The following is a 17,963-nucleotide window of genomic DNA, read 5'->3' as shown; positions in this document are numbered from 1 at the left end:
ATCTGAGAGGGACTGGAGAGTCTACGGTGGGCTCAATCTCCGTATCTTTGCCTTTGGATGTGCAGCGCAGCTAGAATACCTGCTTGGGTGTCATGCTTTGTAATCGAGGCGTCTGAGCCCAAGGATACTAGTTTCCGCAACTGTGTGGCCTGCACCTGAGGATCTTGGTTCCCACAGCTGTGTCAATGGCTGCGCTGGTCTCTTCTACCCCCACCTCCTTGTGAGCCAGCCTTCTGGTCTTGTGGCGCCTCCTTTTCAGTTTTGTTTTTTTCTATTCTTGTCCTCCATCAATAGCAGGCCAGGTGCCCGCTGTGCCTCCTTCCTTGTCCACCGCTGTTGCTCTGGGAGGACAGCCAGGGCGCCCACCCAGCGCCCGGGGGGTGGGGTGGGGTGCTCACCTGCACCCAGAGCTGCAGGAACGGGCAGGCCCAGTCCAGCCCCAGGGCACCCTGGATGGGTCTTCTGGGACCACCCCCACCTCCCCATCCTTCGCCCCCACTGCCAGTGTCAAGCCTGGGAGGCAACAGCAGGCCAGGAGACACTTTAAGGGGTGCTGGGGTTGCTGGGTGAGGGCTGCAGTGTGGAGGGAGAGGGTGATGCTAGGAAGGGGCTGGGAATGAGGCCCCCTGCCAGCCCCTCTGTCCCTCAGCCCTTCCTGTGAGTGAACCGGCTTCTCCAGGTCCCCGTCCCTGCCCCAGGAACCCTGTCCAGACAGACATGCCGAGGACCGGGCCTTCCTGGCAGGCCATCTCCGACCCAGTGGTTCCCAGCCCTGAGCTTGGCTTTCCAAGTAGCAGAGAGGCCCGTGCACAGGGGTGAGGGGTGCTCAGCGTCCCCCAGGGCGCCCTCAGGAAGGACGCGGGCTCCCCCTCACCAGCCCCTACTTCCAGGAGAGGAAACAGGCACAGAGTGGGCAGCCCCACCGCCACAGGGCCAGGCCCCGAGCTGGACTCCAGGCCACTGCGGCCCAGCCCGCTCCCCAGAGAAACCCTTCACAGCCACTTCTGAGATCAGCTTTATGTCAGGCTAGAAAGCCCCGGGTCTCGTCCTGGGTACAACAGCAGTGCCATCAAAACCAACAACACCCATGCTCTGCAGAGGCACGAAGGCCTCCGTGCCCCATGCACACGCCGGCTCCTGGCCACAGTACCTGTGCAAGGCCCGGACCCCATCTCGGCCCTTCAGAGGCGCAGAGACTGAGTCGCACCAGGGCCTGGAGGAGCCCCTCGTGCTGAGGGTCTGGGGCCAGCAGAGACTAGGAAGGTAATGGAACCCCTGGAACAGGGCGATGCGCCCCACAGGGCAGAGGGTGGATGGAGGCAAAAGAATGACCCCCCCCATGTCCACGTCCTGGTCCTTGGGCCCCTGGCAAGGGCCGGTTCCGTGGCCAAGGGCAGTTATGCTGCCGGTGGGATGAAGGCCGCTGGTCAGTCCCGTGACAGAGGGGGGGGTACAGGCCTCCGGGTGGACACACGGCCAGAGGGTTGGAGAGCGCAGGGCCCGGTGCAGGAGGCAGGCGCAGCGTGTGCGGCCGCCGGCCAAAGGAGGGCCACCAGGCTCGGGCAGCCGTGGGAGCGGAATGGCCGGCAAGTCTTCCCGGAGCCCAGCGCAGCCTGCCTGGCCTGTGACCTGCAGGACCCGAGGGGTGACGAGCGTGGGTTGGAAATCTTTGTGGAACCCTTGAGGGTGGCCCCGGGACCACTTCCTGGCCGGGCCCCGCCTGGGGCTGAGGGAGGCTGGGGTGTGACGTGGGTCCGGGCCCCTGCCCTTCCAGGCCCTGCCTTCCCAGCAGCTCCGCCTTCCATCTGGCCGGGCAGAGTCCAGCGGTGGGCGGCGAGGCCCGGGGCTGCCCGGCGTGAAGAGGCCGCTCTGGCGCACGCGACGGCTCGGGGCCCCTCCCTCCGTCAGTGCTCTTGGGCAACCGGCGTCTGCAGCTGCTCGGGGCGCCCCGTGGGTGCCCTGTCCCCACAGGCGGATCACCGGGCCAGGGCTGTCCAAGGCCAGCTGCTCGGCCTGGGCCTCAGCAGGGCTGGGCGGCGGCGGCTCTGCCAGGCGGGTGAGGTGGGTCCAGGGCTGGGCGCACACGGCAGGCAGGCGCAGGCAGAGCTAGCCGACCTTTATCAGTGAGAACAGGGGCACGGAGGGCTCCTGCCCTCCGACGCTGACGTCCAGGATGCTCCGGATGCTCCTGGCGTCGCTGCTCGACAGGTTCCCCTTGATGGCCAAGATGGCGCTCAGGTGCCCTTTGCTGGCGAGGGGAGGTCTGGTCAGTCTGACCTGGTGCCCAGGCCCCGCAGCCACCCCTGCCCACATGGGGCCCTCGCTCCCCTGGCCGCCCATCCACCAGAGCCCGCCGAGCCCCTGCCCATGCAGGCCTTCTGCTGGTCCCTCCTCCTGGAACGCGCGAGCCCGCGCTGGTGCCGATCAGCTCCTCTGCCCTGCGGGTCTCGGCTGGGATGTCACCCCCCACGAGCCTTCCCACCCCCAAAGTCAGCAGCTTTCATCACTGCCGAGCTTCCCGGCCTGTCCTCTGGTGACTTGTCCTGCTGCTCGTGCTCAGCCCACCACAGCGGGCAGGGAGGAAGGCTGGGCGGGTCTGCCTGGTGCTTCGAGTGTCCTGTACCCCGGGCAGACCCTGGCACCCTCCAGGGACGAGAGATGGCTGCTGGGATAATGGTGGGCGGCAGGGGAACAGGTGGGGTAGATGGTGGATGTGTATGTGGGTGGGTGGTGGGTGGGAGGTTGGCTGGGTGGGTGAGGGGTACACAGGTGGGTGGTGGGTGAGCAGACGGATGGATAACTCGGTCCCTGGGAAGATGAGCAGGTTGGGGGCTGGAGTGGTGTGGGAGGGTGGGCGGCTGGGTGTGCTGGTAACGAGGTGGGGGGTAGGGGTGGAGGGGGCCGGCGGGCCTGGCCAGGCTGAAGCGGGCAATCTAACTCAAGGCTGCTCGCGCCTCCCTGCCACGTGAGGCTCAGCGCAGAGCAGCCACGTCCCTGGCTCCCCAGATAGAGGCGGCCGGGGCCCCGGAGCCCCAGGCTGAGGCCCCAACTCCACGTGGCCCTGCACAGCCGCGCAGACTCGGGACTCTGGCCCACGCCGGGTAGGGCAGTGCCCTGACACCAGAGCCGGCTGCAGGGCCGACTGCCACCTCCCTCTGAGACGGTGGGCCTGTGTCCCAGGACGTGTGGAGGTGCCCTGCGGGAGGGGCTGCCCGGCTCCACGAGGGCCGGAGTGAGCCGCAGTCGGGGGTGCTGGCGCACTGGGGCCCACGCAGGCATGGCCAGCACCCCACGCCCACGGGGCTCCAGCGGCCAAGCTGCTGCCAGGTCCGGGTCTGCTCTTACCTGAAGTCGGGATACTGCACGGCATAAGCGGCCACCGAGATCTTGATGGCGTTGGGGTCCTGCAGGCGAATGATCTCGGCCAGCGCGGGGAGGGCGTGCTGCAGCCAGCCGGCGTGGGAGCCCTGTGGGCAGAGCGGCTTGAAGGGCGTCGCCCCGATCCCATGCCCGAAGGGCCGGACCCAGAGAGGCGCAGGCAGGCACTGTGGGGTGGGCTCACGTGCTGCGTGCAGAAGTCCCAGATGGCCTCTGCGTTGGCATCGATGTGCCCGGCCAGCTGCTGCTGCTGCTCCGCTGTCCTGAGCACCAGGCGCCGCTTGCTGAGGCGGCCGATGTACTCCCGGACCAGGTGCAGGTGCACAGCCTCCATGAGCTCCTGTGGGGAGCAGCAGGCTGGGCGTGGCCCACGGGCCCTCGCCCCCACCTGTGGGCACCGCGTGCCCGGCAGCCCATGCGCGGCACGTCCCCCTCACCTCGCGGAAGCAGCCACGCAGCGCCGAGAAGCCCGGCAGCGTGGCCTGCACGGCGGCCAGGATCCCCTCCAGGGTCTGCTCCGGGGTTGCCCAGCGCGTCTGCGTCAACTGCCGGAACAGCGGCTGCGAGGGCGGGCGGGCATGTGGTCACCCGCGTGTGGACACGCACGGGCCGGGGCAGGGCGGGGCTCCAGGACCCCAGGGCCAGCACAGTTAGCGGGGCGGCCTCCGCGCCCTCCGGCAAGGTTGCCCGCTGCGGCTCAGCGCAGACCTCAGACCTGCAGGCCCTGCTGCCTTCCCCACCGCCCCCTAGTAAATAAATTCCTGCACAAACAGGGCCTGCAGCCAGGGCGTCCGGGCCGGCCCTCCACAGCGGCAGGGCGCCCCTCTTCTCTCCACGAGGCCCCGCCTCACCCTCTGCTAAAGGAACCAGGGGCTCTGAGGCTTTCCTGGCCCACAGCCCACGTGGCCGCCTCCTCCCCACAGGCTTGGGACAGGGCGGGGAGCCAGAGGAAAGTGAGGACACTCTCGGGGGGCTGGGCGCAGCATGAGTGGGGGAGGGTGCTGGGGCTTCCTCTCCTTCCCCTCAGCCCCCTGCTGCCCCTCTGAGGCCACCCCTGGCTGGGCCCCCCTCCAGGGCCCCTCACCAGGGCAGCTCCAGCCGCACCACAACTGGCCCCCAGCCTCCCCGGCCCGGTCTTGCCTGCCAGTCCTCCCTGCCCCTCCTGTGCTGCCTCAGCCCACACCCCAGGGGAGAGGCCCCCGCTACCTTCAGGGCCCCAAACAGGTCCTGGAGCAGGGCGTCCAGGCCGCGAGCCTTGAGCTCCTTCAGCGGGGCCAGCAGGTAGCTCGGGACGTCCTGGCGCATCTGCCACTTCTCCACAGACGACCTGGAGGCCGGGGCTGCGGTCACTGCCTGCCCAGCCTAGGCCGTGCCCAGGCCAGGCGACCACGGGGCATGCCCAGACAATCTCTTCGCCCCGACCCTCGATGGCTCCCACGGCGGTGGGACACGGGCCTCTCTGCGCGGGGGCTGCCTCCCGAGGCTTGCTCTCCAGGCAGCGGGAGCAGGTGCAAGCAGGGCCGCACCTCCGGGCCGGCCGCCCCCAGCCCTGTCCTCCCAGCGCGCTGCTGCGGCATCTCCCCTCCCGCCGCACCCCTGCCCAGCTACAGCGGCAGCCCCCGCCTGGTAGCCCTCACCAGAACAGCTGGCAGCTGTTGATGTTGGCCATGACGTTGGCCCTGTAGTTTGTCAGATGTTTGCTTCTCTCCAGAAATTCCTCAAAGGAGCGCTGGTAGCTGGTGAGGTGGAAGGGCATGTGGGAGCACACGCAAGATGGGGGTGGGGGGTGAGGGGTGGGGGGTGGGGTGCCAGTGAGCAGCTTCCCACCAGGCCCCAGGCCAGGCCCTGGGAGCACTAGAGTGAGAGCCGGAGGAGGGACCGAGGTTGGCGGACGCGTCCTCAGAGGAAGCAGGGGAGACCGGGGTTGCTAGAGGGGGCAGGCCTCAGCCCCCCACAAGCACCCCCTTTGCCACAGAGGCTGCTCCCAGGCCTGGCTGAATGGGGGGGTCCGCTCCCCTGGGGCTCAGCAGGAAGGTGCAGCAGGAAGGCACCCTGGGGGGCACTGACCTGATGGGATGCCCCGGCCCGCATACGCAGACACCCACCTCCTCAGGAACATGAACAGCTCGGCCTGCAGCACCGGCCTGGTCTGCGCGCCCAGCTCCAGGGTGATGCCCTCGGCCTTGGCCTGGCTCTGGGAGAGGATCTGCGGGGGGGGGGGGGGGCAGCTGAGCAGCAGCCCTAGGGCTGGCTGGGTGCTGGTGCCGGCGCCAGGCAGGGGCCCGAGGGGCAGGCTGCTACCTGGATGACGTCGATGGCCAGCTCGCTGTGGCAGTGGCCGTCCAGGCTCTGGGGGGCCTCATCCTGGGCCCAGCGCTTTGCCTCCAGCTCCAGGGCTCGGCCCATCAGCTCCCGCACGCTGGCCTGGGGCGGGCAGGGGGAGGGCAGCACTGAGCCCACCATCCTGACCACGTGCAGTGCTGGGGCGCCCCCCCCTTCTGCTGCCCCCTCCCCGCCCTCCGCCTGCCTGGGCTGGAGCCGGACTCACCGCCTCATTGGACAGGAACGTGGCCTCCAGCAGCCGGATCTGGCTGGGGGGCAAGAGGCTTCCCAGTTTGGCCCCCTGCAGCTCGGCTGCCAGCTTGGGGCTGTTGATGATGTCGCTGTGGGCAGAGGGTGGCCTGAGGGGAGTGTGCCTGGCACTGCCCCTCAGCAGGGCACTTCCTTCAGTGCCTTGTCTGGCTGCCCCAGAGTCCCGCTGGCTCCTCGCCCTCGCCCTGCCTCCCCATCTCAGGTGAGCCCCCCATCAGCTCAGCTGGGTGGAATCGTTGCGCCCGCTCTTACTCCGTCACCCCCGACTCCTGCTCCAAACAGCCCCCAAACTGACAGCCCGGGTCCTCCTACCCCCACCTGGCCACCAGCGGCTCTGCATGAGGCCTCCCCCCGACTCCTGTGTCCACCCTTGCCCCCAAGGAACCCACGTCACCCACCGCTCAAGTCTAGGCTCCTCCCTTTCAAGACCCCTCACCCCCATCATCGCGAGGGGCTCCGGGGCAGGCGGACATCCTGGGCTGACCCAGGCGGTGGTCAGGACCCCTGCCCTGGGCTCCCACCGTCCCTGGGCTCCTGGCTCATCCCTCCCCGCCATGGTCACTGTCTGCCGCCCGGGAGCACAGGAGCCGCGGTCCAGCTCTCCCGGCCTGTTTCTTCCCCGCAGAATGTGACGGGGCCTGGAAACTAGAGCCGCCCGGGGGGCATCCCCGGGGCCAGGCCTCCTCCCCGCCCCTCGGTCCTGCCGCCTAGGCCGGCGCGGGGCTCACTTGGGGTAGAGGTTCTGCACCCAGAGCAGCAGCATGTAGGTGTCGCGCTCGCACAGCTCGAACTCCGCCATGGCCCCCAGCTGGGCCGCCAGGTGCTGGTGGTAGCTCTCGGCGTAGGCGGCCACGACGCCCAGCTCGGCGGGGCACACGGGCTTCAGCCGCTCCACCACGGCCTCCAGGTCCTCCCTCATGGTGCGGCCCATGTGCAGGAAGGCGCGCTCCAGCTCCGAGCGGCCGGCGGCGGCCTCGCCGGGCGGCCGGGCCAGGCGCTCCTCCGCGGCGCGCGCCACGTCCCGCCGCCACAGGCGCAGCCAGCCCCGCGGGCGCGTGGGCGCCAGCGCCGAGGGCCCGGGCCCGGCCTCCGCCGCGCGCCGGTCCTCGCGCTCCTGCTCGGCCAGCACGGCCAGCGCCTGGCGCAGCCGCTCGGGCGCCGCCTCCAGCGGCCGCCGCAGCAGGCCCAGCACCTGGTCGCGCAGCAGCGCGTACAGCGCCTCCACCTTGCTCTGGCGCCGCACCAGCTCCTCGGCGCTCGCGCCCTCCAAGGCCGCCGCGCCCAGAGCGCGCTCCAGCGCCAGCAGCGGCCCCGCCGCCTCCAGCCGCCCCTGCTCCAGGTCCGCCTTCAGCTCCTCCACTGCGCCCAGAAACCCGCGTCAGCGCGGCGGGGGCCCCGGGGAGAGGCGCGCGCCCCCAGAGGCTGACCCGCCCGCGCGCGCCAGGCGCCCCAGCGCGTCTGCCCTGCCGGCTCTGGGCCCTCGGGGAGGGCAGCCCACCCCGGGAGCCCCACTCCGGCCAGCGTGGGCCCCAGCCCCCCAAGCCCCCAGCCTACCTGTGGGCAGCCGGCCATCCTGCCCTGCGCGCATCTCCGCCTGCGGCGGGCCCGGGGGCTCTGCCGCGCTGGGCTTTCCCTTCTTCTTCCACCGTTTGTTGAAGATGTGGAGCACGTGGGGGAGTCCTTTCGACTTCTTCTTCTTTTTCCCCTTCTCAGGGTCTTCCTCTTCCCTCTCCAGGGGGGCCGCGTCCACGGCGACCTCAGCGTCCAGCGGCAGCACCAGGTCCTCAGAGGCCTCCGACTCTGCCTCCCACGAGGACGGCAGCTTCTCTGGGCTTGCAGGGAAGTCGGGGGACCCTGGCACCGGCTGCCGGCCCGGAAGACCTTGGAAGAACATCTTCACCTTCAGCCTCATTGGCCCAGACCTGCAGGCCGGCGGGGGCCGGGACAGTGGTGGGGTCAGCGGTCACGGTGGACAGTCCCGCACACGCCCTGCAGTCAGGCACCAACAGCGCAGCCTCCCCGGCCCCAGGTTCCCAGCACCCTGAGCAACTCTTCCCCTCCCGGCATTGCCCCAGGCGGGGAGAAGCAGGGTACCAGCCCCTCAGGCAAGAGACCTGCCTCATCTTGGTTCTGGCAAGTCCTTCCTCGACAGCCCACCCTCTGGATGGCCGGAGGGACTGTAGGGCCTGAGCTCACCCTGGGTCCCACGCGGCCGTGCTGCTGCCCCTGGACAGACCCAGAAGTGAGGTCCAGCGAGATGACTGAGCACCAGGCCGGGCAGGCAGGACTCCAGCTCAGCCCCACCTTGCCAGGCGCTTCTGGTCTGGGGTGGGGTTGGGTCACCATGCAGAGACACGGCTGCTGGGCTGGGAGCACGGGGCAACCCCCTGCCTCGGGGCTCCAGTGTGCAGTAACCGTAGTGCCCCCTAAGTGCATGGGTGGGGCAGGACCTGGAGAGGCTTCCATGTGGGGGCAGAGGCCTGCGGGGCCCACGGGCTGCGGGGTCACACCATCACTCAGAACAGGAACCCAGGCTTCCTGGCTCCCACCTCATCCGCCTGTTCCCAAAAAGGGTGACATCACCACCACAAAAGCCTCCACCTGGCTGCCCGCCCCGCCCCCTCCTCGCTGCCATCCACAGTTCTTGTCCTCGTCTTGCAGCACCGACCAGGGGAATGCCGCATGTGCCTCTGGCCAACCCCTGGGCTTGGAAAGCAACTTGTCGGCTCCAGTCCCCCAGCCTCCGCGCCCCCCCCCCCTGCAAACCACATTCACAGAAACATCGCCCCTGCACCCACCGCCCCTCCCATCGTCACAGCAAGGCCGGGATGGTGGGCAGGAGCCTGGCTGCCCCAAGAGGGTGTCCGGCAGTCTGAGGATGGGGCACACTCAGGGCAGGGCCTCCCTGGCCAGTGGAGTGACCTGTCCCACAGTGCCTGCCCCACCACCCAAAGGGATTGTGCCAGTGGCTCGTGCGAGAGGCGGCTTCCCTCGGCCCCGCAGCGCCCTCCAGCCTGACAGGCAGCTGGGGTGATCATCATCCAGGGGGAGATACTGAGGCAGGGGCTGGGCTGGGTGTGGAAGGCACTGGGCAGCTGGTGTGAAGGCTCAGCTCACGCCTGCCAGATGTGCCCAAGGCCCTGCTGCTCCCCCACCAGCCCAGCCCCCCATCCCAACCCCCGGCGCGGTTGAGCCACTTGGAGGCCAGAAAGGTTGGTTCCCCCACACACACTGGATTCACCAAATGCCCTGGCAGGGTCCGTCACTGCTGGGCCTCCATTGCCACCCCGATCCATTTGGGCTCCAGGACCAAGCAGGGGGTGCTCTGGGGCACCTCAAAACCAAGACCCCAGGGACAAGGCCACTGGGCACACGGCCCTGCCTCCTCATGCCCTGACTTCCCCTCACCGGCCCTGCCCTCCGCATGGCACAGCTGCTCAGCCCCACCCTGGTGACCGGCCCCCCTCTTCTGCCCGCTCGCTGGGGTGAGGGAAAGGCCACCCCGATGGCGCAGCTGCCTACCGACCTTGCCTGTCCTCACCACCCACGCCCCCAGCCCCCACAGATGCCAGGGTGTCCCGCCCCAGCCCCTGCGGTTACCGCACGACTTGGCCACCCCCACCCTTCAGGCTGGCAGCACCGGGACCCACCAGGCAGCTCCCCAGAGGTGCCCGGCACAGTGGGAGGTACCGCTGTGGGCTCAGCCTATGGCCAGACACCTCCTTCCATCGCAGGCTCCAGTCACCCCATCTGTGAAAGGGGGTGAGGACCCCCAGTTCCCAGTACTGCCGAGAGGATGTGGCAGAACCCCACAGCCAAGGGCCGGCCCTGGCTGGGGCTCGGGGCGGGTGGGGTCTGCGCCCGGGTCTGTTGGCCCCTCATGGCCGGGGGCCGCGGCCACTTCCTTCAAGCCCAGCTCTAGGCTGGCGCCCCACGGGAAGAGGCTGCCCAGGCACTGTCGGCGCTCACCCCAGCTTCTCCAGAGGCCCACGCCTCCTCACTCTCTTTCCGAGGCCGGGGATCCGGGTGCCACCTCCTGCAGCCTCCAGCCCGGCCCCTCTTCCTGCAGCCACAGGTGGGTGCCCGTCCCTGCTGAGGACACCCGGACACCGCAGGCGGGGGACCTGGCCTTGGTCTGACAGCCACCCCGCCGCGGCCCCGGCCACCCCTGCCGGCCTGCCTTTCTCCCAGGGCTGAGCCCTGCGCCGGACCCCACCTCGGCTGCTGCGCCCGGGCTCAGTTTCCTGCGGGGGGGTCTCTGGGCGGCCGCGGGCGGGACGGGCGGGCCGCCGGGCGAGGTGTCTTCTGTGCCGCGCCGCGCGCTGCTGCCCGGCGAGCCCGGGGCGGCCTCAAATAGTCCCCGCGCCCCGCCCCGCGCGGCCGCCCCGCCCGCCCCGCCCGCCGCAAGCGCGGAAAACCCGCGGGCAGAGGCCCAGGCCCCCGCTGCGGTGCCAAGTCGGGCGCGCCCCCAGGCGCCCGGCCCCGCCGCCCCGCACGGGGCCAGGGGTGCAAGGCCGCCCGGGAGGGGTGGGCGCCCCGTCAGCCTCGCTCGGACCCACGGTCGCCTCTGATTGGCTGCCGGGCAGCCCCTTCAGCCCTGCCTTCCCGCGTCACAGAGCCCGCGCTCCCCAGGGCCCCGGCCCCCATGGGGTGCTAGGGATGCCTCCCCCCCCCCCCCCCGCCTCCCCAGAACCCAGGATCCCCCTCCTGGCAGCGCTTCCCCTCTGGGCATCAACATGGATGTTTAGAGGCAGGGGAGGGGCCTCCCTGGAGGAGGCTGCTGGGGGGCCCAGGGCTGCCGGGGGGCACTGTCCCCTCGGGAGGGGCCGAGCACCCGCCCTGGACTTGATCACCCTCAGCCCTGGGCTGTGCCCTCCCCGGGACCTTGGGCAGGCCATGCCCCTTCCGGGGCCTCAGTTTCTCCTCTGAAGACCCGTTGCTCTGGGTCTGACACGCCAAGAGCCGGTGCTGGTGAAGAGGACCCGCCAACACCCCCCTTCCCTGCCGCATACCCTGGGAGGCCAGAGCCACTCAGGAATTCCCCCTGGGCATGTCCCGGAGCACAGACCCAGGAGGGCCAGACGAGTGGGCAGGGGAAGCTGAGAACTTCCTTTTCCTCCAGGGGAGTGGTGGCCAAGTGCCAGGATGGGGGCACCATCACCTACTCTGTCCTGGGGTGCGGGGGGGCCTCAGGAGGTGGCCTTACCTGGAGCCCATCCGTCTTCCTCTCCCTGAGGCCCCGGGGGGCAGAGCCCCCCACCCCAGGCTGGGAGAGGCGTCGCCCCACCTGCTCCCCAGTGCACAGGTGGGAGACCTAGGGCCGGGCCCCCTGCAGTCAGGCCCTCCAGGCGGAGAAGGGAGGGCAGGTCTTGGCTGGCAGCCTCGCAGCCCCGCTGTGCAAGTCCCCTCACTCCTGCTGGCTCTCTGCTCACCCCAAACCGGCTGGGAATCTGCTGCAGAATCCAAGACAATGGCGGGGGGCTGTCAGCTGTGCAGGACCCACCACCCCTTCAGCAGGGGCCAGACTAACAGCTCACAGGGCAGGTTCTGGGTCCCGATCTGGTCCCCAGCTGCTCCGGGCCCCTCTCCAGAGCCCCAGCCGTCTTGCCCCTGTGGGCTGGCCTCAGCCATTTCCCCTTTCATGGGGTTCAGGGTTACAGGCCTGGAGCCCCCAACACAGGCCAGGCTGGCAGGCAGGAGCTGTTCCCACCCTCTCTGGACAGAGGAGGAAACTGCCCCCAGAGGCAGATGCTTCCCTGGGAAGCCACAGAGCAGCAAACACCCCGCAGTGGAGGCACACCTGAGGCTGGCAGGGTGCTCCTGGCCAGCTCCGGCCCCGCCCCGCCCACGGAGATGCACAGGGAGGAGAGTGGGCTCCTGGGCGGGAGGGCAGCAGCAGGCTGGCAGAAGACCCCTGTCCAGCCAGGGCCCAGCAGCTGGCTGGGAGCCACGGGCAGCTCTTCGCTGGCCCCCAGGCCTTCAGTCACAGGCCGCTCTGGACCCACTTCCCTTCCCTCGGCTGGGCAACCACAGTCGACTGTTCCAAGATGGCTGTGGCGTGCGTGGCCAGCGCACCATGGCGCCGTGCACAGGTCAGGGGCTTCAGCGCACTCACGGTCTCTGCTGCCCCCGCCCAGGACTCCCTCCTGCCCTGTGCACCCAGCCTCTGTCAGCATCACCTCCAGCCCGGCCCCGCCCTGCCGCTCCATGCCTCTAGGCTGGCCCCCCTCAGGCCTCGGGGAAGCTGACCACCGAGAGGGCCTATTTCACGCAATGCAGTGTCCTCAGTGTCCAGGCTGAGTCCGTTCAGAATTCTCTTCCTCTTTAAGACTAACTGGGGCTTGTTTATTCATTCAAATGTTGTGGGCACCACCCTGTGGCTGTGGTCAGCAGAGCTGCTGTGACTGTTCACAGCTGCCAAGGAAACTACCCAGGTGCCCCACGACAGATGGGTGGACAGAGAAGCGACGTGGACTCATGGAACACTACTCAGCCATGAAAAAGAGGAACTCTTGCCATTTGTGATGGCTTGACTGGGACGGGGGATGGAGCTGCATGAGATATGTCAGAGGAGAAAGTTGAATATGGAACGATTCCACTCATGTCAAGAAAAAAGGAAAAGGCAAACAAAACAAAGCTCTGACAACAGGCCTAGGAAATGGGTGCTTCTGCATTGCCCCTCACAGATGAGGACACTGAGGCCTGGGAGGGGCTGCCTGGCAGGGCTGGGTGGTCACTACTCCCGTGGGGACCCGCTCCCAAATCAGCTTGGTGCATGTCAGCCAGACACAGAGGACAGCCGGCCAGGGAGCTTCCATGCAGAGAGCAGAGGTGGAGTCCTCCTGGCCTCACACTGCTCCATCTTTGGGGGGAAAGACTTCTTTGCCTCCTGATGCCCTTGTTCTGGCAGGAGGGGCGGGCCCGGTGCTGGCAGCCTCTCGGCTGGAGCTGGGACCCAGGCTCAGTCCTGCGTGAGGCGAGTAGCGTGAGGCGAGTAGCGGTGGTGACACCCCCCACCCCATGAGAGCCGCAGGGGAGAGGCTGCTGGGAGAGGGGAGAAGGCAGAGGGAGGGCATTCTGTTGTCCCTGGGCCCATGGGTGCAGGTGGCTCATACACTGAGGAAAAGACCAGGCTGGGGAGGCTGCCCCAGGAGGACTAGGGTGGCGGCTCTGCTGGCGGTAGAGAGTCACAGGCAGTGCTCACCATGGGTAGCGCCCCCGGGCCTGGGAAGCCAGGGCATTCCAGGATGCACCCTTCCCCCATGGAGGTCCACTTCCCTCTGCCGGATGACTTGCACTTCCCACTGCTTTCACCCCAGCCCCTGCTGCTCCCTACTTCTCAGGGGACCCCTGACCTAGGACCCTTCCTGGGGCCTCTTGCTCCCTGGAGACACCCCCCACTCACTTGCCGGGCAGCACTGCCTGCCCAGTCCCCAGCGGTGGCCTCAGGCAAGTGGGCACAAAGTTCGGGGCCTGCACTCTGTGCTGTGGTTTCTGTTGTCACCCAGGAGGGGAAGTGACTTGCTCAGGGTCATCTGTGGCTGCACCTGACCTGGGCAGGAGTCTGCTGACCTCCCGGGATGGCCAGGACAGCTGACCTGCCAACCACCCATGGGGGGGGGGCCCAGGAAGGAGCCCCCGGGGTGCTCGCCAGGCCAGGTGTTCACCCACAGGCCCAGAAGCTGTCTGCGTCTTTTCACTAGTTGAGCAGCTCCCCCCTCCCCTCTGGTGGGAGGCCAGGCCACACACACTACTGTGCCAGGATCCACCTCCTGTGCTGGAGACGGTGAAAAGGCCTCAGGGGCAGCAGGCCTTCCCGGGAGAGCAGTGCAGGAGGGCTTCCTGGAGAAGTTGCCTCCGGGCCATCAGGAATTTCCCAGCCAGACCTATGGTCCAGCTCCTCCCCTAGCGGACTTTGCAAGGGAAACAGGCCCTTTGCGACATTCTCCCGTGATGATGAAAGATGGTCAATTTTTGCTCTTGTCCCTTTGGGCCTGCTTTTTGCTCTGCAGCGTGATTTCCAGGAAAACACCCGGGGAGGCCAGCTCCCCTCGGGCTCCACCCAGTGATGGAGGCAGGCCCCCGTGGCAGGGGCTCTGTGTGGGAGGGGCGGGGGGCAGGGAGAGGGGAGGAGCTGGGGGAGGGAAGCCTCGGCCCACATGTGTCTAGGCCTGAGGCTGATTCTGAAGCCCCAGCCAGCAGGAAAAGCTGCACTCAAGGCAGGAGGCCCAGATGACAGGACCCGCCCCCCCCCCCCCCACCAGGCATCCCATTCCGCAGATCTGTTCCCTGCAGCAGGACCCCAACACTGCCCACCCCGCACCCCACCTGCCGGCAAGCCGGCCTTTCAGTGCCTGAAAGGTCACTGCGGGGCCGGGGGTGGGGGTGCGGCAAGCTGTGCGTTCTTCAAACTCCTGTTCTGTGGGGAGCTGCTTGCTTCTGGGCTGGGGTGCAGGGGAGACAGAGCAGCCTTTCGGTACTGCTCTGATTTTGAACAATGTGACCTATCCCCCCACTGAAGTAAAAATATGAAACATCTAGCAAGTAAAAGGCACTGGAGGTTGAGGGTACGTGTGGGGACAGGAGGGCGTGCTGGATGAGGCGGCCCTCGGAAGGACTCATCGGGGCCCCGGGGCCCCAGGAACGGAGAAAGTTCCAGTTTTGCCAAGCAATTCACAAGGTGGGGGCCTAGGCTGAGACCCTGGGGGTTCTCCCCATGGGCCCCCATATGGCGTGGGGGCTGCAGAGCACCTCACAGGGCCTGACTCCCTGGCCTAGGGCTCCGAGGCACTGTAGCCTCCTCCTTCCAGCCTCAAGCCCAGCGCGACGGGGCCCGGCTGGGGAGGTGCAGAGAGGGCCTGGGGATGGACTGCGGGCAGCCAGCCCTGCTGGGGCCCAAGCCGCCGGGTCCCCAAAGAGACTTCTCTGTGGTAGCAAAGGACGGAAGTGAGATTGGGGAGCAAGGGTGGCCCTGGGAGCACTTCCCAGGCAGTGAGGGGCCCAGAGAGAGCCTCTGGAGGTGCTGCTCACACACGCGTGCACACACATACAGACACATGCACGTGCACACACACACAGGCACATGCACACACAGACACGTGCCCCCCACACACCCCGGCCATGTACAGGGTCCCTTCCAGGAAGGAAGGGGCAGGGGTCACCAGCAAGGAAGGAAGAGGGAGAGGCCGGCAGGCACGGCGGTGACACGCCGAGGGCAGCGAGGCTGCTGCCAGCGCCTGGGCGGCTCCACTCCCTGCCTCTCCCCATGCTCCTCCCGCATGCTCGGTGCCGCGCCACAGGGGAGCAGCTGCGGGTCCTCTCAGAGCAAAGGGCAAGTGACTGCCGGGGACGGCCAGAGCCGGCACCTGTCCAGCCTGCACTGCGTGGCCTCTCCTGGCCCCACCTTGTGAGGGGCGTCGGGCCCCACATCAGGGCCCAGCCGGGAGCCGTGCCCCAGAGGGCGCGGGGCAGGGGCGTGTGGGGGTGGACACTCCATCCCCGAGGGACTGTCCTCAGGCCAGCCGGCTGGGGCTCACCTACTACAGCTGCACCTCCAGCCTCCTCACTGCCCCCTGCAGGCCTGGGCGGGAGCCCCAAAAATCTCTCAGAGCTGGCCCTGTCCCGAAGACCCTCAGCTCAGAGCTCAGAGGTGGAGACCAGGGGCCGCTCTCAGCCCCCGAGAGAGCCCGGCGTGCACGCCAGCAGAGCCCAGGGAGGGAAGGAGAGCGGGGCCGGGCAGCGGGAGGAGGGGCCGGGCGGGGGTCACTGCCTGGCCGGCCCCAGGCTGCCCGGCTCCATGAGAGGCGTGTGGACAGCACATGGCCGCCCAGCCCGGGTGGCAGCACACGCCGCACACGCCCGCACAAGCTTCCTCAGCAGACAGGCTGGTTGACAGCTCCGGAAGCTGCTTCCCACCCCACCCCGGATGCCAGGATGGCCAGATATTCCAGACGCTTCGAGAGGCCTCGGGGGCCTGGCATGGCGTGGTGGGACCATCGCGAGTCTGGCAGAACCAGCCTAGGACTCCGGTCTCGGCCACCCTCTGGCCCCGGCCCCTGGACTCCAGGGCTGCCCTGCAGCCTCCTGCTCATCCCGACCTAGACTTGGGTAGCTGAGCCTCACCCCCAAACACGCTGGGCCCACGGGAACTCACGTCGGGGCCGCCTGGCCGATGGGGCTCCGGCCGGGAAAAGCGCGTCCTGTCCCCAGACCTGGAGGACGGCCTAGGAGCCGCCTGTGGGGCTCAGCCTGACTCAGTCCCTGCGCCGCCTCCAGGGCCTTCCCCACCCACCACCACAGGCGTGGCCACCCCTGAGTCCAGGGCCTCGGCTTCTCCTAGCAGCCAGGCCGGGCCAGGCCCCTGGGCACGGGCCAGAGGGGGCAGGGGCTGGCTTTATGGCCGGGAGGTGGGGGATTGCCTGCAGCCCCCCACTGGGGACCCACCCTCCCCCGCCCCCTCACCCCACCCCTCCCACCCCACCCACCCCCACCCCACCCCCACCCCCCCACCCCCGGCAGCCTGGCCCGGAAATCCAGCCCCAGGACCTCAGTGCCCAGGCAGGGCCCAGGGTAGAGGCTTCGGGGGCTCCCAGGGGAAGCCTGGCCAGGACCAGAGGGGATTAGGATCCATCCCTACCCCACCCTATCACCCCTCCCTGCCTGAGGCTCCCAGGCCAGTGTCAGCACCACCCACCCTGCCTCCCCCCAGCTCTGCAGTCTGGGAACCCCAACCTGTTTCCTCATTCCTGCCCCACCCTCCTGCCACCTAGATTCCCATCAGGGCCTCTGGGCACTCTCTTGGCCTCAGCTGCTCCCCCCTCCCCCCGCTCCCCCCCACTGCGGGGTACCCAGAAGGGTGCTCTCCTGGCAGCCGCTCTCCTTTACCGGTCCCCAAATTCACCCCAGCCAGACTCAGGCTGGCCCCGCTTCACACAGCCTCCGCGGAGGGAGTGGGGCAGGGCCGCGGGCAGCGGGCAGGCAGATCAGAGCAGCGCCCCGGTCACCACATGTCGGGAGGTGCCCAGAGGAACGAAAACACGGGCCCTCCACCCCTGGCCCACCAGCACCCTTTCAGGACCCTCGCCCTGACCTGGGGAGACGCCACTTCCTTGGGCTCTTCGAACCTTTGCTCACCTGGAGTCCCCTGGCCCCAGGCCCAGCACATCAAGGTCAGGCCCAGACCAGAGACCGGGCTCCTGGCGCTGCAGGTCGCAGCCTCCCGGCCGATCTCTGGTTCAGCCCCCGGCACAGCCCAGGCTTCGCGGGAACGTTCCCAGCAGTCTCAGCTCTGGCTTTCATGGGGGGAGGGCAGGACAGGGGTGCATAAGGGGGGTCACTGCAGTCCCACTTCCAGGTACTCAGCACCCCCAAACACACACACCATGCCTGAGCCTGCCCTGCAGCCCCACCTTCACTTCTAACCAAATATCTCAGGCTTGACTTGTCTCCCAGGGACCCAGGCCTGCCAGGCTCACCCGCCACTGAGCGTGGTGGACCCAGCACCCCAGCAGGGACGCGTCTCTGCAGCCACCAGCCTGGGCCTTCCCAGCTCTGGACCCCCTCAGTCTCCCCACTGGTGCCATGGGCAAGAAAGGGCTCCCCACTCAACAGAGCCCCTCCAGAAGCCCCCTCCCCCACCCCCAGGGCACAGGCACCGCCTACTCCCAAACAACTTGGCCCTGCCCCTCCCTAGGGAGGCACCATTTTAATTCACATTTATTTAAAAAATAAATACTGTACTTTCAAACTAGTGGTGATGCCGGGCAGCTGGGCAGGGAGGCAGTCCTGATGGGCGGCAGGAGGGGCCCTCTGCTCCGCCCCCCAGATGCCTGTCATGCCTGTCCCAGATGTTCCTTGTGGCCCAGCCAGCAGCCCTGCTGAGCTGGAGACAAAATCCCTGGACCGAGGACTTCGGGCTGGGCAGGGCAGAGAGTGCCTCAGCAGCTGGGGGCTGCGCCTTCCCAGACCCCTAGGAGAAGCCCAGGGCCAGGCGG

At 68.4% G+C, this 17,963-nt stretch overlaps 1 protein-coding gene across 1 annotated transcript; it reads right to left on the bottom strand.

Moving 5' to 3' along the window:
- Positions 1-2,106: 2,106 nt before the first annotated feature.
- TNFAIP2 (TNF alpha induced protein 2) lies at positions 2,107-7,882 on the bottom strand (the record flags this gene model as incomplete). The annotated part of the gene is made up of 11 exons (XM_084240340.1): positions 2,107-2,248; positions 3,346-3,467; positions 3,563-3,718; positions 3,816-3,938; positions 4,585-4,705; positions 5,016-5,114; positions 5,484-5,584; positions 5,680-5,802; positions 5,927-6,041; positions 6,699-7,329; positions 7,525-7,882. The coding sequence occupies 11 exons, from the start codon at positions 7,880-7,882 to the stop codon at positions 2,107-2,109; spliced, it is 2,091 nt and encodes a 696-aa protein (XP_084096466.1).
- Between the last annotated feature and the right edge of the window lie 10,081 nt (positions 7,883-17,963).

Source organism: Talpa europaea (assembly GCF_964194135.1).
Source record: "Talpa europaea genome assembly, chromosome: 8".
NCBI classification, from domain to species: Eukaryota; Metazoa; Chordata; class Mammalia; order Eulipotyphla; family Talpidae; genus Talpa; species Talpa europaea.
Note: the sequence above shows the minus strand (reverse complement) of the source record. Positions and strands in the feature narration are given on the sequence as shown.